We start from the raw sequence: 27,220 nt of genomic DNA, 5'->3' as shown, positions 1-27,220 counted from the left end.
GCAAGATGGAGAAAGAGTTCTTTGTGTAAATTCAAATACAGTATAATTTATAGACACTCAACCAATTCATGGTAGAAGAGCTTGATTTTAAAAATTAGGAATGTAAGTAAACAGGATCCAAATCAATTTACATGATCATTCCTCCTTCTATTCCTAGAGATGAGAGTCCATTTGGATCTCTAGCCTTAAAGCAACCAACATGCAAAAATGCCAGCGGTCACTGACATAAAGTCAATCAATGCAAGCATGCGAAAGATTTTCCAATTCCCACCAGCCTAGGCCTCATTCTTTCTAATAGCCAAAGTACTTGTGAAGGAATTCTTACATTTTTAAAATTGATGTTTAAAAGCTAACTCTTCAATGAGGACTCTTAGAAGTGGTATTTCTCCCCACTCTATATCTGAGTTTCAAATGAACTTTAACACCCCCTTCCCGAAACTCTCATCTCTTAACTAATGGCACTCCACCAAATTCACCAACGTAAAGGGAACCAGCTTTCACTGGTTTTTGTTTTTGTTTTTGTTTTTCTCTCTATTCACACTATTTCCAGGTGAGGCTTACAAACAGTCGGGCGCCCCCCTCCTAGGCGGATCCGACTGATGCTTTCAAGTGACTGTAAAGAGAGAGTGCATCTCAATCACATAGAGTGCTTTCAAATACACAGAAACCTGCGAACACACAAACACACACACACACACACACACACACACACATTTCTGAATCAGGATCTCAGCGCTGGACTAGGAGCTATTGCTCTAAGCTAAAGTTGTAGCACCACAGTCAACCAGAAAACCTTAGAAACATCACAGTATTTGATTTTCAGTAAATTAATTCCCTAATTCCCAAAGACCCTCAACTTATTGTTTGGTGCAGATACAAAAGATAAGACGCTATACCTACCAAAGTTAGCATGGTTACAGAAGGCAGGGACAGGTATGTTTTGGAAGGAGAGGAGCGGTGCGAGTTCAACCTGGAAATCGTTGCAGACTGGGGAAGGTGGGGGGCGGAAGCCGGTGCCAGTGTTTACGCCTCACACCTGGTGAGGGTGGAAGACCTTCCGCCTCCTCCCCCAGAGACCCGGGTGCGGGGTTCCGGGAGCTGCCCGAGGGGAAGGGAAGTGAGAGCAGGGACGAGACGGGGGTCCTAAGCGCAGCTAAGTAAAAGCGAGGATGGTGAGGGTCGCGAGTTTCTGTGGGCAACCGACCAGGAATCCTGCGCGCCGAGCAGACCCGGGAGGGGCGAGGGAGGCCGAAGCCCACCTGGTACGCCGGCCCTGCCGCGCTGGGAGAAGGCTGCACCCCGCGCCCCTCCTTACCTTGAGCGCGAGTGGCGTGCGGAGCTGGGGACCCGGGAGCACTGGGCTCCGGCGGGGCGTGCGCCGCCCGGGGTCGGCTGTCAGCTCCGCCCGGCAGCCGCTCCGGCTTCGCCCAGGCTTTCGGGTCTCCAGCAGCCAGCCCCTGAGCGTGTCTCGGCCCCCTCCTCCGGCCCTGCCCCTGCAGCTTGACTCCTCTCCCCTCCCGCGGCCTTTCGCCGAGCTCCCTTCTCCCCCTGCTGTTGATTCGCGAGAGCGTGGGCCCCTCTCCGAGCCTGCCCTCCGCTTGCGCGAACACGCACACACCTCCCCCAGAGTCTCTCTCTTAGGCAAGAGGCAGCGACTCAGGTCCTTGAAATTCTGGGGCTGGGCAATCTCAGAAAATCCTTTTAAAAATCTTGATATGCCCAACGAGGTTCAACGTACTTCCATTCATCCCCGCCTCCGTCAATATTTGTCTTAACCACAGCATCACTTTAACACTTGACATTCATGTAGATTGTGCACTGAGAATCTCCTGCCAGTCATTTTAATTTTTCACAATAACTCCTTCTGTTTTATTGTTTTTAAAACGAAGATGTCCCCAGTGTCTACACTTAAGTTGCCAGGACGTTAGACTGGCTTCAGGGGGGAAACATGTTCAGCGGTACAAGACAGGACAAGTCCCTTTTGCCAGCATTGTCGATACCTGCCACCTGTCAGAGCTCCCAGTCAGGGCCAGAACAGTTCATTACACCGGGCTTTGGTTACTGAGCATGCTTTGAGCCTCCATTCTCACTTAGGAGAGACGCAGCTCCCAAGCCGAATTTCTGGAAAGGAACAGGTGGATGTACTCAGAAAGTTCTAATGGTGAGCGAACCGGCAATGGGCAAAGCATACTGAGTAATTTAAACATAATGATGCAAGAGGATCCGTGAAAACGTTGCTGTATCACTAATATGCAGGAGCTGGAGTGGCATAATCCCTACTGGGAATGTGGAAGGTGACTAGTTAAATGGCATTCCACTCATTCATTCACCTATCCATATACTATATATTTATGGAGTAGGTTAGAGGCATAAAGGATGCTAGGAATTCACATGAGAAGCAACCGATTTACTACACAGCCCTGATCATGCAAATACCTGTAAAAGATTGATCAGACAGCCCCTAATCTGAAGGTTGGGGGGCAGGGGGAAGAATACCTACTAGAATCGTCAGGTTTCTCTATTGGGCAGGAAGTGGGTACTAGAAGATAAACTCATCAAATTATTGCAAGGACCAGCTTAGATGACATAGAAAGAGGAGTAAAGGGAGGTTAGTACAAAGACTCTGGCCTTCTTATTCATTCTGCCAATATTTATTGAAGGCTTGTTAGTTCAAGACACCACTAGATGCTAGAGACTCAAGAGTTAATCAGAAAGTCAACATCCTCAACCTCACCAAGCTGAGCAGGGGGACAGACAAGCAAACAGGCTGCTAAAACTAGATGCTCAGATGGAAGGCAGCACACATGGAAGGCAGTGTACGCGAAGCCCAGAGGAAGAGACCCTTACACTGAAACCTGAAGAATGAATGTAATTTGGCCTGGAACAGGAGACTAGGAGGAGAAAGAATTTTCCAGCAGGAGGTATAACATAGAGACAAAGCCAAAAGTAAGAAGGAACATGTCAATTCAAAGAATTTGAAGCTCATTATGGCTGGAGGATTTTTTCTTGGGGATGGCAGTGTGAGTGGCTGGAAGAATAGAGAGACAAGGCTACAGAGATAAGCAGATGCCAGATCATGGAGAGCTTTCTAGGCTATGTTTTCAAACTTGCACTTTATTCCACAGACAATGGGAAAACATTGAAATGTTATAGGCAAGGTAATGGCGAGATCAGGTTTTTGCTTGAGAAGGATTACTGGCTCCAGCAATAGCCCTTCTCAAAGGAGGATGGGGTTAGGGATGAGAGCGAATCAGGGAAAAGAGCTCCAGAAGCTGCACAATATCGGTGAATACCAGAGTATAGATCCTACTACCTCTGTGAAATCAAAGTTTAATCCTATGACAAGTCCCTAGAGAGATAAACTTTTCCTGAAGGAAGGTGGATGGAGGAGAGCCCGTGGTGGTAAACAACTGGGAAATAATAGAAGCAAATGGAAATTAGAGAGAAAATGGTATGTTTGGGGTTTTTCAATGAAACATTTTATTTACACAGTAACTCTATGTCATACAGTTCAAGGATAAAGAGAATGTTGGTTTGTAATTGAGTAGTGGACTAGCAGTAGTTAATAGAAAACTTGACACATAGGAATTACTCTTTATATATACATATCCCAAACTTCCTACTGTGTAACAGTGTGCTCTTACCACAGCTTCCCTCTGCTTTTGAGAGTTATTCTTACTATCTTTCACTTCTCCCATCTAATTTTTTTCATAACCTTCTTCAGTCTGGATCCATCTGTTTGTGCTACTTCTTTTAGGCCATGTTTTCTAGATTCACTTAGTTCTAGACATCTATGGCTGCCACTGGGAGCTGAATTATTTTGTTGTAACTATGTGGGCTGTATTCAAAAGACCTCATGGAAACAGTGAGTGCCTAGGCAAGGGTACTCTGAGATACCGGGGCTCCCTGCTGGACCCTCCCACCCAACTCTGAGACAAATGCACAAAAGTGAAAGCAAGGGGGAAGGGTTGGACAAGCTTAGGAAAGCAGAGCCAAAGCAAGACAGCCAAACATTTTCATGCTCTTATCATGCTCTTCATGCCCTAGATCATGCTCTTCATTATTCTTTTGTTGCTGTTTTAAGATCATTTGCTGCCTCTGTCTCTCTCGGTCCAGTTCTATTTGCCTCAATTTTTTAAAATTTATTTCTGTTTCTCTTCTCTCATTTTAAACCTCTCATCACTTTTTCCTACTTTCTTTTCTTCCTTTCATCCTTTATTCATTGATTCATTCCACAAATATTTTTGTATCTAGTATCTATTTTGTATCTATATAGTACTGTTATGTCACTAGGATAAGTGCTGTATATACAAAGATGGCCAAGGCAAGGCCCTTGAATTCATAGTGGATGTATGAACTCTATGGTTATAAGTGATAGAAATGCAATCAAGATAACTTGTGGGGGGGATTATTTAATAGGTAACAGGGCTGCCACCTGGAAGCCCAAGGAATGGACACAGTCTTCCTCAACAATCTGGAACTAGAAATTAAATTCAATCTTGAATCTCTGTTCTTCCCTTATTCTAATTCACTTTCATCTTCAATCTATCTCAATCTTGAGTTCACAGGGAGGAGACTAACTGGCCTTACCTGATTCAGATGCCTAGTCAAGAAGGACAGGGTGTCCTGGTCATGACATAAAAACAAGAGCTCTCCATGTAATTATATGGATGGTGGCTAACATAGGATTGGGGATGAGGATGGAAGGTATTTCAGGAGGTTGGGGGGAAGGCAGATCTTCAGGAAGAGTATTCTAGGCAGACAACATGTTTACTAAAACAGTGGACATATCAATGAATAATTATATTATAATTTTATAAATAATAAAGATATGAACAAAGTAGTAAAGGAACATAGTGCAAGGGGGAGGAGTCTCAACTTCAGAGTAACAAGGAATGCTTCATGGAGAAGGCAATGGTTTGAGTTCTTAAAAAATTAATCTACAGGACTTTCGGCCAAGATGGAGGCATAAGTAGACACACTGTGCCTCCTCACACAACCAAGATAGGGCCAACAACAATTTAGAAACAGAATAACAACCAGAACTGACAACTGAACTGTATGGAAGAACTGACATATTGAACTGTATGGAAGTAGGACAACTAAGGAGTTCAAATAGACACATTCATCCAGACCAGTAGGAGGGGCGGAGCTGGGCAGCTGAGAAGAGAGAGGTTGAGGAACAAGGAGAGAGGATGTGAAACGAAGACCATTGGGACCAGTGTAAGGCATCCCTGGCATGCAAGACCGCAGTGGGCGGACCCTGGGTTCACAAGCGGCAACTGACAGACCCTGGCCAAGGGGTGGCAACTGGCAGACACAGGGAGGCAGAGATTGTGAAGCCAGGCACTGTGCACTAGGCAGCTGGCTGACTGGGTGGTCCCAGGGTCCCAGCGCAGGGAAATAGACCCTTGGGACACTGATTGAAAACACCTGTGGGGGTTGACGCACAGGGAGAGACTTCCAGCCTCCCAGGAGAGGTTGCTGGAAAGATGCACAGGTTGCACAAGCCCACCCACATGGGAACTGGCACCAGAAAGGCCCACTTTGCTTGGGGGAAGCAGCAGAAGGGACTGAAGTCCCACAGAGAGTGGAGCAAGCACCATTGTTCCCTCTCAGACCCCACCCCACATACAGCGTCACAACCTGGACACTGGGTTGCCCCGCCCTGGTGAACACGTAAGCCTCCGCCTCTCATACGTAACAGATACGACAAGGCAAAAAAAAAAAAAAAAAGATGGCTCAAACAGAAGAACAAATGAAAGCCCTAGAACCAATACTTTTAAGCGACTGAGAGATAGCCAACCTATCAGATGCACAGTTCAAAATACTGGTGATCAGGATGCTCACAGAATTGGTTCACTTTGGTTGCAAATTAGATGAAAAAAATGAAGGCTACAATAAGTGAAATGAAGAAAAATGCACAGGGAACCAATAGTGATGGAAAGAAAGCTGGGTCTCATGTCAATGGAGTAGACCAGAAGGAAGAAAACAACATACAATTGGAAAAGAATGAAGAAATAAGAAATCAAAAAAATGAGGAGAGGCTTAGGAACCTCCAGGACATTCTTTAAATGTTCCAACATCCGAATTATAGGGGTACCAGAAGGGGAAGAGGAAGAGCAATAAATGGAAAACTTATTTGAACAAATAATAAAGGAGAACTTCCCCAATCTGGCAAAGGAAATAGACTTCCAGGAAGTCCAGGAAGCTCAGAGAGTCCCAAAGAAGTTGGACCCAAGGAGGAACACACCAAGGTACATCATAATTACATTAGCCAAGGTAAAAATGAAGGAGAGAATCCTAGAAGCAGCAAGAGATAAGGAGGCAGTTATCTACAAAGGAGTTCCCATCAGACTGTCAGCTGATTTCTCAAAAGAGACCTTGCAGGCAAGATGGGGCTGGAAAGATGTGCTCAAAGTCATGAAAGGCAAGGACCTACATCCAAGATTGCTCTATCCAGCAAAGCTTTCATTTAGAATGGAAGGGCAGATAAAGTGATTCTCAGATAAGGTCAAGTTAAAGGAGTTCATCATCACCAAGCCCTTATTTTATGAAATGTTAAAGAGACTTATCTAAGTTAAAGAAGATAAAAAACAAGTATAGTGAAATGACAGCAAACTCACAATTAACAACCACACCTAAAACAAAAACAAAAACAAACTAAGCAAACAACTAGAACAGGAACAGAACCACAGAAATGGAGATCACATGGAGGGTTAGCAACAGGGGAGTGGGAGGAGGAGAGAGGGGAAAAGGTATGGAGAATAAGTAGCATAGATGGTGGGTAGAAAATAGACAGGGGGAGGACAAGAATAGTATGGGAAATATAGAAGCTAAAGAACTTATGACACATGGAGATGAACTAAAGGGGGGCAATGTGGGGGGGGCAATGTGCAGGGTGGAGGGGAATGAAGGGGGGTAATGGGACAACTGTAATAGCATAATCAATAAAATATATTGAGAAAAAAGAATCCCTTCTTCATGAGGAAATGGTTGAAAAAAGAAAAAAAATTAATCTATGTTTGCCAGGCAAACATACTAGCTAGAATATAGGATTTGCAAGATTATTCCCAGTTTGATGACCCAGTTTTTCAGTAATGACAAGGCTTCAGCAAGAGACCAGTAAGAAGGCTATTACAACAGTTAAGGAGAGAGCTCACATGGCCTGAAAGACAGGAGATATTTATGAGAGACACAAGTTTAGAATTGAGAGGATTTGATATGGGGCTGTGAAGAGGGAGACACCAAAGATGACTTCAAATATTCAAGCTTGAACAACAAGGTGGACAAAGTGATTAAATAAATCAGTAAAAAGAGGAAAGATTTGCTGAAGATGATCATGAGCTTAGTTTTTGATATGTTGAATTTCAGATATTGGTGGGATACAGGGTGAAGAAATCTAATGGGCAGTTGACAAGAGTATGATACTCAAGAAGGAAGTAAATTGTTAAATATATTGACTTAGATTTTTTTAAATCTAGAGGTCATTGATCCCATGGGTGTGCATGAGATCACCCAGGGAAATAATGTGTAAGGAAAGAACCAAAGGCATAGGTGGATCTCTGAAAAACACCAACATTTGCAAGGCCAAAAGACACAGACAGGATAGCCAATGGGGAGTGGGGGTGGACAAAGAGAAAGGAATGTCATGCAAGCCAAGAAAAAACTTTTTGAAAGAAGGGGATGGTAAATCTTGCCAAATGCTGCTAAGAAACTAAGTAATATTGTAAAAATATTCCAAAGAAGCCTTTAAATTCCATAGGAGATCATTGCTGGCCTTTATGAGACCAATTTTAGTGGAACGCTATAAAAAGAGAGTGCATTGCATTCTATCAGTGTTTACAAACCTCAGCACTAATAATACTTGGAACCAAACAATTCTTTGTTGTGGGGGATATCCTGTGCATTGCAGAATGTTTATCAGCATCCTCTACCCACTAGATTCCAGTAGCACCTTCCCCAAGTTGTAACAAATGAAAATTTCTCCAAATAGTATCAAATGTCCCTGGGGGGCAAAATGCTCCCCCACACACACTTGACAACAACTGCATTAAATTGAGATGTAGAGGGGAGATACACAAATGTGTGTATGTGTGTGTGTGTGTGTATTTAGGACGTAGCATCACTTTTTAAAATCTTCTTTTCCTAACTTGCAAACATCTGTTTCTTCTAAATTTAATTTTTAAAGCCCAAGTTGCCTATATAACAAATATCTACCCAAACCTCCCCTAGTTTACTTAAAGAATAAGTTATAAGAATATTTTATTTCTAAAAATCTAGACTCAAAATAAGATTTATTAAAATATTTTAGAGTTAGACATATTTTTTCCCTAGAATGGCAGAAAGAATACTATTAGTCATTATCCAGGGCTTAGTATTGGACAGGTGCGAGGGCAGGAGAACAAAGGGCACACACTAAGAAAACCTCTGGAGGTGATGGGTATGTTCCTTATCTAGATTGTGGCCAAGGTTCCATGCTGTATATATATGTCAGACTTATCAGATAGTATGTTTTCATTGCATGCACTTTGTGTCATGCTAACCATACCTCAATAAATTGTAAACCAAAACAAAAAAAAAAAAACAAAAAATAGGTTGACTGTATGAATAGCAAGGAAGAGTAGGTGATGAAGCTAGACAAGTAAGCTAGGGTTCAGGTTGTCATACAACTTGCTGCAGGTTTAAATTCTATCCTATGTTAGTGGGGGGTTAATTGAGACTGCTAAACATGGGTATGATCTGGACACTCTATTTTCTAAGATAACATCCCATTTTGATAATCTTGTGAATATGTTGAGGACTTCTAGCCAAACAGTAGTGGAAAACACTGTTATTGCCTCAGATATTCTGATTCAGCCAACAGTGATGGCATTAAAGATAACCTAATATAAGCACTGAAAGTTCATCCATAAGCAGCAAAGGCCCCTTCAAAAGAGATTATCTTATTGTAGTTTACAAAGAACAAAAGAGCCCCGGCTGGTGTGGCTCAATGGATTGAGTGTCAGTCAGCAACCCGAAAGGTTGCCAGTTAGATCCTCGGTAAGGGCACCTGCCTGGATTGCAATCCAGGTCTCCAGTTGGGGACATGCGAGAGGCAACTCATGTTTCTTTCTCACATTGATGCATCTCTACCTCTTTCTCCCTCCTTTTCCCTCTCTCTAAACATAAAAATAAAAATAAAATAAAAAAAGAAACAATACCAGAGCTCTATACTTCTCTAATTGGTAACATTTTATCCTTTGTTATTCAACTTTTACAAGTTTTACCATCATTTCCCTCACTTTCTCCTATTGCTCAACTTAAATAGTCCTCCCTGGCCATTGTCAGATAGAATATCCAGTTTACCAACCAACTGGATAGTTCTGTATTCACATATTTTCAAACCTAATCTCAAATTACTAAATTGTGTACTTCAGCTAATTCTTTCTACTAAAATAGAGTATGATATATTGTTTTTACAGGAACCAAATGTGTCGCTATGTTTATATTTATGACCAGGTTTAAATAAGAATCTGCCCTCAGCTAATTCAAGCCATATTCATTTACTGAATTGATATTGCTGTAAGGTCTTTAAATAGCAGGCAGACAACAGACTCAAGCCACTGTCTAAGAACCAAAAGGAGATGCATTTCAATTAAACAAATATGTTTAAGGTATTTACTGTGTTAGGCACTGTGCCAAGTACTGGGAGAGAATAAATATCATGCACTTTGTCTCTATCCATGAAGCTTATATTCTGGGAAGGATAGACATATCTATGTGAGGGCTAGATATGTGTATAAGAAAGGCAGATATAGGTGTACAGTTCATATAAAAACTCAAGGCAAAATGAGAAAAACATTAAGAATTGGGGCTTTAGTACAGGGTGGGGCAAAAGTAGATTTACAGTTGTGAGTGTGTGAAACACAGATTATTGTTTATTATTGTATTATTTTCCATACAAACAACTATAAACCTACTTTTGCCCCACCCTGTATTTCAAAAATAACACTAACATATTTTCAGGCACATTCCCTGTTCGCTCCAGTTGTACCTTATCTGGTTGCAATTATTGGCCCCTCCTGTGCAGACAGAAATGCTCACCAACTACTCCATATGTGCCCCCTACTTCTTAGAGTCTTTGCAGTCAGAGAACTGATGTGACCACTGGAGAATGAGGCAGAATCACAGAAGAGCAGGAATGAGTTCTTCTGCAGTCTTGCCCTACCACCATGAACACCAAGGACTTGTGTTGAGATAGTGGATCTATCAGATCAAAGTAGCCTAGAGATACAAACCATATGAATGGAAGCACTGGGGAGTTGCCCCAACCAACAGGTAGCTTTACAGAGTAAGAAATAAACTTTAGCTGTTTAACAAACAAAACAAAAACCTGTTGAATTGCTGTTAAACAATCTTTTGCTGAAATAACCTGTTCTACCTAATATACTATCTCAATAAACAAAAAAAGTGGTCTGAATCATCATAAGAGTTTAATAAGAGTCAGTTTGCATTCATTTGGCAAATACCACTGACCACTTACTGTGTGTTTGGCTCTGTTTCAGGTACTGAGAATATCATGATGCATAGGAGAGTCCCCTGCAGCTATAAGGAATTTAGTGTTTTACTGGGGAAGACGATGACATTTTCAGGTAGTGTTATTCATCAGGCTTCTAAGACCCACCTTTCACTTGATTCTCTTCCCACTTTACTGGCTACAGTTGCTCCTTCTCCCTTTTGCTGGTTCTTCTTCCTCTCCTGGTCCTCTAAGGGTTGAAGAGCTCCAAGGTATAATCTTGACCCTTTCATTATCTATACCAGTGTTCACTCTCATAGTGATCTCATCCAGTCTCAGAATTTTAGATACCATCTACATGTTGACAACTGCAAAATTTATATCTTGCGCTCGAGCTTCTTCTTCTGAATGCCAGACTTTTACATCCAGCTGACTATTCTGGATTTCCATTTAAGGCTAACAGAAATCTCAAACTTTACATATCTGAAACAAAAGAGCTGATCCCCTTCTTCATCATTTATCCCCTCCCTAACTCCTGAGGTCTTCCTTATCTCAGCAAATAGCTGCTTCGTTCTTCTGGTTATTGAACCAAAAATCTAAAGCCATTATTAATTTCTCTCTCATGCCCCACATTCCATACTTCGCAGAATTCTTCAGGATATGTCCAGTCTTCACTGCTCTCATTTACTTAATATCTCTTTTCAAATATCATCATCTATTAACAAGATCTTCCTTAATTATCAAATATGTAAAATAAAATGCCATCCACCCTACTGGTACTATCTACTTTACCCTGCTTTACTTTACAATATATCCACTTGTTTATTGGTTCATTGTCTCCACTAGAATGTAAGGTAGAAAATGGCAGGGACTTACTTAGTCCTGCCTTGTAGCTTCCTAGTGATGAGCAGAGAGTAGGTGCTCAATACATGTTTTGAATGAATAAACGAATGAATGAAAACTAATAGAAAAGGAACAGTGATAGTACTGAGGGAGGAGAAGCACTTGAGCAAAGAGCTAAATGATGTGAAGGTGGAAATCACCTGAAGATTCTGAGTGAAAAGGCCCAGCAGCAAAAAGTAAGTGAAAAGTTGAAAGGTAGGAAAGAGCGTGGCTTTATGGGGGAACCCGAAGGCTTGTGTGGCTGAAATGGCTAACTGTGTTGGAGAGATGAGATCAAGACTGTCAGCAACTGAATTACGAAGGACATTATAAATCATTGTATTTTGAATTTCATTCCAAGTATGAGGGAAGCCATTGCAGTTTTAAGCACAAATTACCCAATCTGATTAAAACACCACCACCTTGGCTGCTGTGTGACTAGTGGGAGCTGCAGGTGACAGCATGGAAGCCACCAGACCAGTGTCTGGCTGTGTGAAAATCCATGCAAAAGGACAGGATTTGAATGGCATCAGTGAAGTGGAAAATGGTATAAAATTTGAGGGTAGAAATGACAAGATTTGCTTATGTTCTCAGCAAGTGCACAGAAGAGAGAGGATTCAAAGAAAATGTCCAACTTTTGCCCTCCAACCGAGTCCGTTCAGGCAAATTAATTTTTTTATTTGGATGGATCATACTTAAATTGGGCAGGTAGTGGTTTAGGAGTTTGGAAAAATGAAGGGAATCACCCGCAGAAAGGGACAATATTGGGGGGAGGAACAGATACTGCTTCAGTTTTTGAAACGTCGAGTTTGAAATGTATCTGGGGAGCTGGTTTAGAACTCTGGGAGAACTCTGGACTGGGCAATACCTTATTTCTTCTATTATAACACACACACACACACACACACACACACACACACACACACACACACAATTTCCTCCTACATTTACAGGTCTGAAAATCTATTTGTCTCTGATGACTTGAACTTCCCACGTGTCAGGCTCCTAGGCTCCTGTTTCTCGGTGCACCTCACAGGCGACAGGTACTCAGAAATACAGTGGAATCGGGAGTCATCACAAGAACCTAAATGGGATCGATCATTTCTGTGAAATACTGTAGACTGCGACTCCGTGATTTGTAAACTTCTCTACCACCACTAATTAGCCCCGTCCCAGGCCCCGTGACTGCGCTTCCTCTTTTCCGGGTAGGAGCAGTAGACACAATCCACCCCACCCCACCCAGGCCCCCTAGCTTCCTTTCATCCAGCTCCTCCGCGGACCCAGCCGGCCCGCCAGACGCCGCCCCTTGCGGAGAGGAGCGCTCGGCCCCGGGGTCCGCAGCAGGACTAACCCTCGCAGCCCCGCCCCACCCAGCCACCCCGGTTTCCCGCGGAGGTGCTGTGCCAGGCCCTCCTCCCCGACCCGCGCGCGCCAACTCCCAGCTCGCGGTCCTGATTGGCTACCGCATTCCCGCTTTCATGCCCGAACCGCCATTTTGAAAATCTTGTTGATTCTGGGGAACCGAGAGCGAACGTCACACCAGACAGCGTCCCGCGCGCCTTCTCTTCGGCGCCCGCCGCAGCATTCCGGAGCTTTTTTGTGCCCGGCGCGCCAGTTGTGCTGCGCCCAGGACTAGTGGTGAGGGCCACATCGGGGCAGGGAGGCCGTGGGGCGCTCGCGACAGGGCCCGCCTGCTCTGCCGCGGCCTTTTGGACCGCGGCCTGGAGCGGGGGAGGGGATGCTGCGCGGCCGGGGTGGTGGGAGGGGCGGCTCGGCCCCGAGCGAATTCCCGCTTCGGGGATTCCGGGGCTTCGGGCTGAGCGGGAGGGAAGCTGCCCGCGGGGAGGGAGCTTCGCTGTTCCCGCTAACGAGGACTGCAACTTTGAGGTCGGGTTTCCCGCGGTCCCTGCTTCCTAGGGCAGAGGAGTGTCGGGGTGGTGGCGGGCATCACCGGGGGTGAGGAGAACGAGACGCCTGGCTTTCTCCCGTCCGCAGGTGGACATTATGTCCTCCTCGGGCCCTGCTGCGGAGGGAGAGGAAACAACTGACCATCCTGCATCCGAGAAAGAACCCGAAATTTCCGGCCCGAGAGAGGAAAGTGAGGACGAGGAGGAGGACGAGGACGAGGACGAAGAAAAGGGTGGGAAGTCCTGTCCCCTTCCTAAGTGATGGATTTTACAGGAAAACAGTTTCCTTGCTTTTTTTGAGCTTAGAGGCACTTAAGTGGGATTGATTTTCAGCAAGAATGCAAAGTTTATGTTTTTGTGTTGAGCAGTAGCAGAGAATTAACTTCGGGTAAATTTGAAGTAATTGTAAGGTCTTCACTAAAACGACACACTGCGTTATTGTTAGTCCTGGAAATACTTTGTTTACTAACTTTGGGAATTCCAGTGTTTAAAAAATAATACTCATAAGCATTGTTATTACGTTAGTTTGGAGTGCAGTTGACTTCTCATCTTCAAATTACTTTCATAACATTTCATTAGTTGACAGGAAGTTTATAAGTTTCAGATCTGTTTTTAAAACGCTTAACCTTTGTAGGTAATGTTTTATTTTAATCTTATGATGATTTGAGCACACATCTTTTGCTTTTTGGGGTAATTGTAAGGTCTTCACTAAAACGACATACTGAGTTATTGTTAGTCCTGGAAATACTTTGTTTACTAAACTTAAGCAGAGGTTCTTTTAAAGGCATAGAGGAGTTACTTTCATGGGGGAAACACCGGTGAAAGCTATTGGGACTTGAGAAAGTCTGTAGTTAAATACGAAAGCGATGAACTATGAATAATGAGCTCAGTGCCTTTTCGGTTTTGGTGTTGAGGGCGAGCATTTTTAACCAGCTGACTGGAGCCAGCCGGCCCAGCTTGCAGAATTAAGGGATGGTACTGTATCAGTACCATCCGAAGCAGAGGAGGCAGTGCCATTTTGAAATGTGCCAGCTTCCTAAGATGTTTCTGGCCACTTAAAAATCTTTATCAGAAGTACATTCTTTGATGATGCTAGCCCAGTCTAGGTTTGCTTATATCTCAGCCAAACTTGGCTGAGACAAGACTTCAAAGACGTTTGAAGTTTTGTTCCCCAAAGCAGATTTAGCTGTTAAATTCTTTTAAGCCAAAATCAGTCCATGGTCAGCATTTTATAAATACTATCTGGGTTGAGATTACACTGAATGGTATGCCTTTTGTTTGTTTCAAATAGTAGGTGCTTTAAGAAAGGAGCATGACCACATTTAAGCACAAAAATGTTTAGAAAAGTTATTTTTTAATTGTTAATTATACAGTAACAAGATTTGCTGCAATATCTGCTAGTCCAAGACTTTCAAAAAACACTTTTTCCTCCAGTGTTTCTTTGTTAATTTTTTCAGTCATTTTGAAAGGGTTTGGATATCATAGAGATGGTGAATTTCAACATAAAAATTGTTTTAAAAAATATTCCCAAGCAGTTCGTAGCTGTTCCAGTTTATTTCTTCCCTTATTCTAAAATTCTGAACATTTTATCCTATTTGGCCCTGAAAATTTAAGTCTACTACTGAGGTGTAAAAGAAACAAGGCAGTGAATTCTGTGCCAAATAGGGGATGGAACTGAGTTATCTTGGTTTTCTTGGCAGGAGTTGGGAGGGTGTCTAGTAAAAGATGACTCCTAGATTTCTGCCTGTGGCATGTGGGTCAACAGTATTACTGTTTTCTAAAAGATAAAGTTCATGAAGGTGAGTTTGGAAATGATTGTAACTTCTGTTTTGAATGCATTGGGTTAGGTACCCATAGGACGTGAATGGAGCTGTCCAATTGGCAGCCTTGTTGAAACTCAGAGTGGGGGAAGCTCTGAACTACAGATAGACCAAGAAGATTATTAGCCGATAGGTGGTAATCTAACTCAAGTAAATGGTTTAAATCACTCAGGGAAAGGAAGCAAACGTGTTGCTTTTGAGTGCTTTCTCTTCTGTACACCATTGCCAAAATATACCTGCTATAATCCCTTTCTCCTAATTCTTTCTGTGCAGACCCTTACATGTCCAAATCTTACCTGTCCTTCAAAGCCAGCTCCAATGTTTTGAACCTTTTTCCCTAATCCAAAAATAATTACTCTTTCCTCAACTTTCAGAACTCTCATTTATGTTTTTAGGAAAGGCATTTTATCTACTTTGGAGTACAATATTTGTGTCTCATTACCCACCAGGTAAAATCTAAAAGAGATAGTCAATGTCTTAATCATCTGCTCAGTCCCCCTTAGTATCTTGTGGAGCTTTGCACAAAACAAGCATGCAGTTAAATGATTGGCAGGCTCTCCAATGATATAGTACAGTGTGCTGTTATTTATCTCAGACACTGGGTAAGTGGTTTTAGAAAATCAGGCTTAGTGTTCTAAGTATATTTTCTAGCTTTTTTAAAAAAGCAGTCTGGACTAAACAATTTAATATTTTAATGACTTATAATCATAAATGTGAATATTTTTATTATACTACAAAGAAACACAAATGCTCTCCCAGTTGATTGCAGTAAATGTAAACGTGTAGAATTTTATCCTCTCCATAGTAACTCCAGGCTGCTTTGCCTTACTTAAGGTCCTTGTTTTCTTTTCTTTTCTTTTTTTTTTTTTTTTTTTGGTCAGCCTACTAAATTACTGCTTTTTTCTATATGTCTTTTGAAGTTCTTATAATCTTAATTCTTAACTGTTTTTGAGGTACAGTGAATTGAATTCTAATTAATAGAATTATATCTAATCAAAGATGAAGCTAAGTGGGGGCTTTGGTGATTTTTCACAAACTGACTGGACTTTTGTAGCAATAATTGTAGTTGGATAAAAGTTTGTTTGCTTTCTGATTTTTAAAAAAATGTGGATCCCTGTGAGGTTGCCAGGTAAGTATACTGTTACTCTAAAAAAAAATTGATGTTGCTATTGATCAATCAGGTATTTTCATATCTGTTAATTTTCTTCTAAAAAATCTGTTGAGGCAAAGAGTAAGGTATTAGGTTTCTGTGATTATTTTCTACATGTTTATCCAGTAAAAATGTATTCTTTAAGCTTTTTGTCATTTAAGAAGTATTAAATTAATTTCTAGAAAAGAGTCTCATCGTGGAAGGCAAGAGGGAAAAGAAAAAAGTTGAGAGGTTGACAATGCAAGTCTCTTCTTTACAAAGAGAGCCATTTACAATTGCACAAGGTAAGTTTATTCTATGTTCTTTCATTTTATGGTGAAAATGCCTAAAATATACAAAGTGATGTTTAGTAGTGCTTAGTTTTTAACTAAGTAGTTTACCGATGTATTATTGTTATTTTAATTTGCCCTATTAGAGCAAAAGTTATGTAAATTATGCTCTAAAAATAATTTCCATTAAATTAACTTTGTAAATGTATAAACATGTAATGGTATTTAACTTCAATTATTATGGTATTTTTTGCTAGGAAAGGGGCAGAAACTTTGTGAAATTGAAAGGATACATTTCTTCCTGAGTAAGAAGAAAACAGATGAACTTAGAAATCTGCATAAACTGCTTTACAACAGGCCAGGCACAGTAAGACCTTTTTTATACCTTCAACCTAGTAGCATATTTACTGTATTAATATGTATTAAAATACTTCACAATAGAAGCATAATTTTAGACCTGGAAAGGACTTTAGTGATCAGATAGTTCAATTTCCATACCATACAAATGAGCAAACTGAGACACATACTTTTAAAATGTCTTATTAAGAGATATATAGCTGGATATTAACAATTAGGATTGCAATATCCAGGGATCTTTCTACTGAAGTTGTTTTTATGCCAAACTGAAATGTCAGATTGTGATGATTTTAGTGATTTTTTAATTGGATAAGAAGTTATTTTTTGGACTTTTTTAGTCATTCAGAATAAATGATACAGTATAATTATATATTATTTTGAGCAAATATCTGATAAATTAGGTGGTACTTCCTTGCCAATAGATTTGTTAAAATCAGTGTTTTATTTACTGAATTATTTTACAGTAGTCTCCTTTTATCTGTATGGGTTACATTTTAAGACCCCCAGTAGATGCCTGAAGCTGAGGATAGTACTGAACCCTATGCATACTATAAACTTTATTATAGGCATGTATAGGAAAAAAAAAAACAATTTATAAGTTAGGCATAGTACAAGATTAACCATAAGCAATATTGAAATAGAACAGTTATAACAATGTACTATAATAAAAGTTATGTGAATGTAGTCTCTCTCAAAATATCTTACTGTACTGTATAGTACTCATCTTTTCACTTAAAGGAAGCATTTTATGGCTTCTCTTGGCATATCTGAATTGCCAGCATCACTTCTCTTGTGCTTTGTGGCCATTATAAGCAAAATGAGGGTTACTTGAACAAAAGCACTGAGATACCACTGCAGTTCATCCAAGCTGGCTACTAAGTGACTAATGGGCAAGAAACCTGAGGTATGACTCTGTCCAGCATATCCATGCTGTATACTCTGCTTACCTGTTGGTCATTTGGTATGAGGTCTTGGTTATGATATTGACTTTCACTATCGCAATGCTTTTGTTCATGTAACGCCTATTTTACTTAATAATGGTCCCAAAACCATTCATATACTTTTAGTACAGTATATTATAATTGTTCTATTTTCTTTATTGGATATTATTATTGATCTCTTCCTAGGTCTAATTTACATACTAAACTTTATGATAGGTATGTGTATATATAGGAAAAAAGGTAGTATATATAGGGTTTTGGACTAACTTGTTTTAGACATTCAACTGGGGCCTTGGAACGTATCCCCCTCAGATAAGGGAGAACCATGAAGGGATAATTCATGTCCCAGTGGAATGCCTTGAGATATCATCAAGCTACTTAGAATTGCCTGCAAAATTCTAAGCCAGTGGGTTCTGTTCCCTGTTAGCACACATACCTAGGTTATGGGTTCAGTCCCCTGTTGGGGTGCAAATGAGAGGCAACCAGTTGATGTTTCTCTCTCACTTGGATGTTTCTCTCCCTGTCCTTCCTTCTCTCTAAAATCAATAAGCATGCCCATGGCTGAGGATAAAAATAAAAAAAGAATAGCATACAAAACTTACGAGTTTTTATTTCCAGAATTATAGTATTTTTCAGACCACAGTATCCATGGATGAAGGGCTACTGTACTGCATACACAACTTAAGTATTCCACATAATCAAAGCTTTGCTTTGGGATTGTACATGGGCAAAAGTAAAATTTGACGTTGTTAGCTTAGAATATCTGAGGCATGGTATAATTTATTTTCATGCATGTTATCTCATTTGGAGGTGCGTTGTTCTTTTCAAAGAGTAAAATCATTGAGTTTGCTATTACTTGTAACTTTTTATTACCAAGGGAAAGGATGTCTTTTCAGGTAGTAACTTTCCACATCCCGTGGTACTGTCACATAACATTAACTTGTGGTTTTATGATTACCGGTAAAAATTGCTAGATGAAAATTCATTCAAATTGTCATTTTTAAAAAATAAAGTTTGTAAGCCTGTTACAATATTAATATTTTAGTAATAAATACAGTTTTTAATTGTAAGAAGTGTTGCATAAACCAATATTGTAACTTGGAGACAGGAAAATAAAGATGTTGGCTTTGAATTTTTTCGTGTGTACATTACTAATAAGTAGAATTAATAATAAGAGAAACATTTTCAGGTGTCCTCATTAAAGAAGAATGTGGGTCAGTTCAGTGGCTTTCCATTTGAAAAAGGAAGTAGTGAATATAAAAAGAAGGAAGAAATGTTGAAAAAGTAAGCTATTTTTATAAATACCATATTTTGATCAGTGTGCTTTAAATTTTAATTTTAAACATTTACTGTGACCACCCATACATTTCTAGTAGACTGCTGATTTTTTGCTTTAAATGCCAACACCTGATTTGTCTTCATAACTATTAATTTGGTATATTCATTACTTTCCAGTAGATAGTGGCTGTCAAGATTATTGAAAACTCAAGACATTTCTGTTTCTTAAAAGAAGAACGATATACATAGGGAAATCATTCACAGTCCAAATTGCAGAAGGTCTAAAGGGAATATAATGAAAACTCTCTCACTTCTGTCCTGTTAGCCATTCTCTTCCTCCACTTATAGGTACTGTTTAAGTACCTATAAGCTTTTGAAGATAATTAATTTGATAGAAACAGTGTCCGTCCCATATTGCAACCAAGATGATATACTAGAGCTTTTGTTTGTTAAATTCTCTATAGTTTAAGACCTCTAGATAATAAAGATAATTATGTATTTCTTCATTGAAACATAATAGGAATGCTGAAGTTGGGGAATGCAATATTTAGTCATAATCAGAAGAATGATCAAGTTCATGAGTGTTAGAGAATTGAAAACTTTATATTATTTTCTAGTAATTAACTTAGGTATTCTTTTAATACTTTTTAGAATTTAATTGTTGAATAATGTTTTCAATTTTTAAATAATCTTATCTAGTTCTTTTGTGCACTAATCAAGATTATTAGGAGTACTTCTGAGATTCAGAGGAGCATTGGGTACTCTTTTAATGTTTGTAGCCTAGACAGTTTGGTTAGCTATTGCATTTATATTGTGGGGAATGTTTATAAACTTTACAACATAATCACCTTTTTGTTTTCTTTTTCAGATTTAGAAATGCCATGCTAAAAAGCATCTGTGAGGTTCTTGATTTGGAGAGATCAGGTGTAAATAGTGAACTGGTGAAGAGGATCTTGAATTTCTTAATGCATCCAAAGCCTTCTGGCAAAGTGAGGACCATTTTGTATTATTTTAGTAACAAATCAGTTACTTATATTGTCTCCTTAGTTTCTCTTTTCTATGAAACAATTTAGTTAGCATTGCTGTCAACATTCAGTAAAATCGTCTACATTCAAAGAATATATATACATTCCATTGACCTATCTGCAACAGTGTCATGATAGAAATAACATAGAAGGCATATGGATATGTTTTCCCTTATCAGATATGAAGGATATAAAATTAAGAAAAATAGTTATTAACTAAATTTTAGGTGGGCCAGAAGTACAAACTAAGTATCCAGAGTTATGTATTTCGAAGGCACAGGAAGAACAGAAACTAATTGAGTTGAGGATAAGGTGTTGGACTGGTATGCAATCTGTGATCAGGTCTTGAAAGACAAGATGGGGGTTTATTAGATTGGATGTTTTCTAGATGGTAGAATACAGTTATGTAAAAGTGACATAAAGCTGACTTGTAATACGTTTCTTGGTTTGGAATCGTCTGCAGAGTCAGGACTTGGACAGAGATGTAAAATTTCCTTATCGTTCACCCTACTCTTCTTAAAATCTAGATTGGGTTTGCCCTAATTGTTTGATAGTAACAAATAACATCATTGACTTAAAATGTCTGTTGAAGTGGTACTTACATGACCTTGCATTTTCAGTTTTAAGTCTCTCAGCAAGTATTTTCATATTCTTCCTCATTTTGAAAGCAAAGAACTTGTGAAGTCATTAAGAGGGCCTAGGGATTCAGGGGAACACTATCAGCGAGGGAAGAGGTCCTAAAAGTTAGAAACCAGAAAATAACTCTGAGCTTTGTTTTTGTCTGTTCTTGGTCCTGTTAGTAAGTGATATTTGCACCATATAACTACAAACCTAAGGGTTACAGTGATTTTTCAAGGAGGTTTCAAATTGGCTTACTTAAAAATGGGGTATTATCAAGATATTATCTTTCTATTTTTCTGTACTTTTATTATAGCTAAACCTCTGCTGCTTTAGAATTTTATTTAACAACTTTAATACTTGCCCCAGAAGCAGTTACTAAGTTTCCAAAGTTATGAAGGATAGTTTTATATTCTTTTCCTCACTGATCTTCAAATGTGTTGGTTTGAGAACTCGACTACCCTCTTAAAAATGAGTGAGGACCCAAAGAGGTTTTGTTTACATGGGCTAATCTGATATATTCTGTATTCTAAGTTCAAACTAAAAAACTTCTCAGAAGAATGCCCATTGCATGGAAACAAAAGTAATATTTTGTATGAAATCTGTTCATGTCTGACTTAAGATAGCTATATTCTCATTTGCTTCTGCATTTTAATTTGTTGTGATGTATTGCTTTGCTTGAAGTATATGAAGAAAACCCAGCCTCTCCAAGTTATGTACCATATTTTGCCTTGTATAATGTGCACTTTTTGCCCAGATTTTTTTAAATAAATGTAAGGATGCATATTATCCACGGGCACAATGATTACATGCCATGGGCACAATAATGGGCATAATAATCCTGTGTTTAATGTACACAAAATATGAGTATGCATTATACACGGCAAAATACAATAGTTAGAAAAAGGAGTATTTTAAAAACCTTTTTTAAAAATTGTGGATATTCTCCTTTAATGTAATACCAAACTTCTCACTGGTAGTTTCTTAAAGATTAGTTGTAGTGTGGCATGTGATACCATGTTAATGAACTTGGACCTTTTACCTGTGTGCATGATTTTGTAATATGCATTCACCATTTGGGAAATATTGGTTCCCTGAATTATGCGTATCTTCCAAATGTTGGTACATTCATTTCATTAAACACTGTTGGTGAGTCACGTTCATTAATATCACCACCATCTCACCTGAAAAATCTTTAGGTATTGCAACACTGTCAGGTTCGTGGTAATAGACATTAATTTTCCAAAATTCTAATTTTCCCTTGAATTTTGAAATTTATCATTGGTAATAAATAGGCAGTTATTTTCCTTGATCTGACAGGATCATGTCCTTCATTTTTGAGAATATGTCTGTCAAATATCTAAGTCCAAATAGGCATAGTTTTTCAATGATTATTTTTAACAGTATTCCATGAAAAAAGTAGTTAGCTTAGGTCACATCTCAATAGCACAAGTGTATTTCCTTGAGAAAACAAGTGAACTTCAGTTTGTACAGGAAGTACTTCATGTTGTATCTCCCATTTTGTTAGGTATTCTAAGGACACATACTCCAAAGTTTGTATTTAATATAGTTAATATTTACTGCTTCATCAAAAAAGTGAAACACCTTTTTTTTTCCTGCTGGTGTGTGGTTGTGAGGAATATGATGACTACTAGCACATTGTGCTGCTCTGCTTTGATAAGTAAATATACTAAGGTGCCAGCAGTTTTACCTACCTTTGCTTTTACTTAATCAGTGCAAATGTCAACACCATGAAAAAGCAAATAAATGTCTTGGTATTATGAAAATAGTTTTGACCTGGTAGGCTTCTGAAAAATTCTCAGGAAACCCCAGGGACCATGAACCACACTTTGAGAACGACTGATTTATCCTTCCTTATAGAATCTTAACTTTTCATATTTGATTCTAATTACTACTAAATTGAATGGTATCTTAAACTGTTTTCTATGCTACCATATACTTCATCACTTAAGGAAAACACTAAACTTATTAGTACTAATTTTTTTTCCTGTATAATCTTAATATTGTTGAATTAACATTGTTTTACTTTTCTATTGTGTTTCCACTTTGATTATTTGTTAATCAGATTTTACAAAAATTTTTACAAAATGGGATGATACTATTGACACTGGATTCAGATAAATAGATTAATTTTAAAACCAATGTAGGAAAGTTCTAAAGCACTTATATGTTACTGTTTTTTTAATTAAAAGCTTATTTATTTTTAGAAGTTGCATTTTCTTGGTTACTTGAATGATTTAAAAGCTTTTATTTTCCTGTGTAGATTTATTTAGTACCCATTCCAGTCCTCATATTACTAATTTCATGTACCAATTATATTTTCACTACCTGCATTTGGTTCCTGAGCTGAGGAAAGTGAGGGTTGTCATATTTTTCTAAAAACATTTGAACCTTGGATTTCATGTGTGCAAGTGAGTAGTGCAAGTTTAGACAGTGAGAGTACCTGTTCTCCAAACAGGGATATCAAAGACTGTATCTAAATGTATTTGTTTTCTGGTAATGATAATAGTTCATGCAACAAGGATATCTGTATTCATTCAAGAAAGTTGCTTTAGAGAATCTCTCTGACAAATATCTTTGGTCCACTGATTTAAAATTTCTGGAGTGACCTAGATTGGCTGTTTCCCAATCTGTTCTGAAAAGGGTAGGTAGGTTGTTTGGGCAGGTTAGGGGCTATTCTGTAGAAGTAGATTGCCTGAGAATACTACATTACACAAGCAGCCACTTTTTCTTAATTGTTGTGCAGGTGACAGACAGTGACCTCTACAACTGGAAATTCTTGGGAGAGGAGGGACCGGTGGTTCTGATAGTTTCATAAAAAGTATTGCCTAAAGTAATCACTGATATTTGTACAATTGTGCATCCTAAGGTTATATTATAGAATTTTTCCCTTTTTTGGGAATTTTTCTTAATGGTCCTGTTGACTGCAGAAAATAATTTAGGCAAAAATAAAAATACTCATAATTCAGAAATAAGTAATTCTAACTTCTTAGTGTATATCTTTTTAGATCCTTTATGTAGGGTTATTTTATGGTTTTCAGTTTTAGAAGTTAGCAAATTCTCCCCAAGAAAGCATTTAAAAATTAAATTTGTTTTACATAATCATTTTCCTCACATGATGTACTCCGCTTTTTAAATGTGTTTTAATCAATCATCAAAGTAAGGAGAATGTACTTGTTTTGTGGTTCTTAGTTTCATAATTAACATACTTGGTACTTACTGCATGTTTCCGATCATGAGTGAGAATATAATGCTGGCATTATTGAAAGCAGAGCTCAGAGGTAATATGAATATAAACTATATAGTTCATAAATTCAGAATATGTATGGTGAGATTTTATTTACTTTATGGATGGTTCTTCCCAGCCCTTTGATTAAAGGATCCCCTAAAACAAGAACTTTCTCTGGCAGTGGCTAATATTCACAGAAATGAAATAAGTTATAAGTCTAATTCAGAATATCTTGATAAAGTGTAAACAAGTGTCTGAGCTTAACACAGTGTGTACTTTGGCTTCTAGTCCCATGTCAAAACACAGAATGTATATTTAAACATTCTCAAGGTGTCTCTTGCCTAGGTGTTCAGAATACAAGTGAAAGGGTAGTTGAGACAAAAAGATTAATGACATATTAAGTTAAAAATGAATTGTCCTCTAAAGCTGCTAAACTTGGAAATATCTTGAGACAAGAACAAGAAGAATTGAGTTGAAGTAGGTCTCATAAACTGGAAATACTGACTTGGAAATACAATACCTCATTGGGACTTATTTTATTTTATGCAGCCATTGCCGAAATCTAAAAAAACTTCTAGCAAAGGCAGCAAAAAGGAACGGAACAGTTCTGGAATGTCAAGGAAAGCGAAGCGAACCAAATGTCCTGAAATTCTGTCAGATGAGTCTAGCAGTGATGAAGATGAAAAGAAAAACAAGGAAGAGTCTTCAGAGGATGAAGATAAAGAAAGTGAAGAGGAGGTAAAACTTTTGTTTTTTTCCCCCTCTCATCTCTTTTCCTGGGGAAAGTTAAGTATTCTTGCTATATCACAGGTTTAGCCAGAAAACAGATTATAGGAACTATCAGTACCGTATTGGTTGTTTTTAATTCTGAAGACATGTAAATAGTTACATATAAACCCTTTCTTTCCCCTGAGAAGCTTTTAGTTTTATTGCTGTGCCAGTGTGTAAAAGTTGGAAGAGTGAGGTTTGTATGAACTGGATTTGAGGTGGACATTGACTAGAGTAGGTCAAATGGGAAGGGAAGGTACTGGGAGAGGGGTTCATATCCTGAACAGGAACACAAAGGAGCAGATTTTAAAAGAATAGTTCATAGTATATTAATATAATATGACAGTTTTGAACCATTTTATTCTGTTTTATACAAAAAGCAAGGGGTTTAAGGACCACCATTTTCCCTGGTCAATTTGTTGGGAATTAATTAATAAGAATAAGAGCATTTGAAGTATAATTGGTGGACAAGTTTTGTATCACTTAGGAATGCCTGCCAGTTTCCTTTACTTGCAAATCTTTGTTAAATGTTGAATATTTAGTTTTCAAAGTGAAACTTCAGGAAGGAAGAACTGCTGAACCATTTAAAGGGTTAACTTTATATTGTTTCCTTGTGTGTCTTCAGTCAAGTAGGTGGTGAATGGGTACAAGGAAGTGATTTCCTATTGTTAATAGTGGTTTGGTAGACTCTATATTAACTTTGTTTTATTGCCCTTCATTGATCAGAACTTGTTGTATAAGTTGGGTAATGTACTTGGGTCTTATTTAGGACTTGATTAATGTGAGTTGACATTTCGGGCCAAAATGTCAAGACTCTTCATTGTGGATGGCTATTTTGTGCCTTGTATAATGTTTGCCCACTAGGTGCCAGTAGCACACTTCCCCAACCTCCAGTTGTGAAAACCAAAGATGTCTCCAAACATTGCCAAATGTCTTCTGGGGGACAAAATCATCTCCAGTTGATAACCTCTAAAGTAGAGGGAATAAAGATGTAGTGAACTCTGGTTTTATATGTACAAGTATGTATTTTGTGTATATTTGTATTCAGGTATTTAAAATCCATGCATGTTTTAATGTCAAATTTTTATAAAGACTTTAGTAAAGCTAAGTTTGAAATGCTTCATATTTGAAAAAATATTACAAATCTAGCAGGTATTTCATAAATATTTCAATACATTTTTGATGTAAAAGGAAGATGAATAATCTGAGCACTATGGTTTTTGTTTTGTTTTTGGTGGTTTTTGTTTGTTTGTTTGTTTTAAGATTTTATTTCAGAAAATGAAAAATGGATCTGCCTTTTGACCCAGCAGTTCCACTGCTGGGATTATATCCTAAGAACCCTGAAACACCAATCCAAAAGAACCTATGCACCCCAGTGTTCATAACAGCACAATTTACAATAGCTAAGTGCTGGAAGCAACCTAGGTGCCTATCCGTAAATGAATGGATTAAAAAACTATGGTACATTTACACAGTGGAATTCTAGGCAGCAGAAAAAAAGGAGCTCCTACCCTTTGTAACAGCATGGATGGAGCTGGAAAGCATTATGCTAAGCGAAATAAGCCAGATGGTGAAAGACAAATACCATATGATCTCACCTTTAACAGGAACCTAAACAACAAAACAAACAAGCAAAATATAGTCAAAGACACTGCAATAGAGAACTGGCTGACAGTGACCAGAGGGGAGAGGAGAGGGAATTTCAGGAGAGAATGGGAAGGGTTTACAGAAACAAACACAAAGGACACATGGACAAAAACTGGGGTGGGGGGGGGGGGCTGGGTATGGAGGGGAGTTGGGGAGGGATGAATGAGTGGGCTGGGATGGGAGTAAAGGATAGAAAACAGTACTTGAACAATGACTAAAATAATAAAAAAAGATCTTATTTATTTCTAGAGAGATGGGAAGGGAGGGAGAAAGAGAGAAAGAGAAGCACCCATTGGCTGCCCCTCACACACTCCCAACCAGGGCCTGGCCAGCAATCTAGGCATGTGCCCTGACTGGGAATTGAAGTGGCGACCTTTTGACTCTCAGGCCAGTGCTCAGCCCACTGAGCCATACCAGCCAGAGCTGAGCACTAAGGTTTTTATGGAATAGATTTTAAGACCATATGGAAGGAAAATATGTTTGTTCCTATATGAATATGCTGTAGTGGTAATTGTGTAGTAATAGTATTATTTCTCATTCATCAAAATTTTGGTTATCTACTGTATTCACCATACTTCCTTTAAAACCTTTTTGAAGGCAGATTTTAAAGCATGGAAAGTTGTCATAGAATATAAACGTCTGATTTTTTTCATAGAGGCAGTATGCTTATCAGCATGGGCTTTGGAAACTATCTGAGTTCAAATCCAAGTATACCTTTGTATGACTTTGGGCAAGTTAAACTCTGTAACATCAGATTTCCTGCTGTAAAATGGGGGTAATAATAGCAGTCTCAAATGGTTGTACTAAGTG

At 38.9% G+C, this 27,220-nt stretch overlaps 2 protein-coding genes across 6 annotated transcripts in view; one reads left to right on the top strand and one right to left on the bottom strand.

Annotated features, from left to right (window-relative positions):
* The window catches only part of RNF144B (ring finger protein 144B), a 160,109-nt gene extending 158,592 nt beyond the window's left edge, over positions 1–1,517 (bottom strand). For all 4 annotated transcript variants that reach the window (XM_045847114.1, XM_045847115.1, XM_045847116.1 and 1 more), the window contains exon 1: positions 1,316–1,517. The gene's annotated coding sequence lies outside the window, so the exon portion shown is untranslated. The remainder of the gene's footprint in view (positions 1–1,315) is intronic.
* Positions 1,518–12,691: 11,174 nt separating this feature from the next.
* The window catches only part of DEK (DEK proto-oncogene), a 30,325-nt gene continuing 15,796 nt past the window's right edge, over positions 12,692–27,220 (top strand). Inside the window, exons 1-7 of one of the 2 annotated variants that reach the window (XM_045847148.1) lie at positions 12,692–13,018; positions 13,376–13,520; positions 16,440–16,541; positions 16,784–16,893; positions 19,014–19,108; positions 19,971–20,091; positions 24,545–24,733. In XM_045847148.1, coding sequence (XP_045703104.1) covers positions 13,385–13,520; positions 16,440–16,541; positions 16,784–16,893; positions 19,014–19,108; positions 19,971–20,091; positions 24,545–24,733 — 753 coding nt within the window. In that variant the 5' untranslated portion in view covers positions 12,692–13,018; positions 13,376–13,384. Of the gene's footprint in view, positions 13,019–13,134; positions 13,268–13,375; positions 13,521–16,439; positions 16,542–16,783; positions 16,894–19,013; positions 19,109–19,970; positions 20,092–24,544; positions 24,734–27,220 lie in introns of those variants that run through there. The other variant, XM_045847149.1, reaches the window with a different exon arrangement.

This window comes from Phyllostomus hastatus, unplaced genomic scaffold (assembly GCF_019186645.2).
Source record: "Phyllostomus hastatus isolate PE091 unplaced genomic scaffold, TTU_PhHast_1.1 phas_contig_524, whole genome shotgun sequence".
Lineage (NCBI taxonomy): Eukaryota > Metazoa > Chordata > Mammalia > Chiroptera > Phyllostomidae > Phyllostomus > Phyllostomus hastatus.
This window is presented reverse-complemented; position numbering and strand designations above follow the sequence as displayed.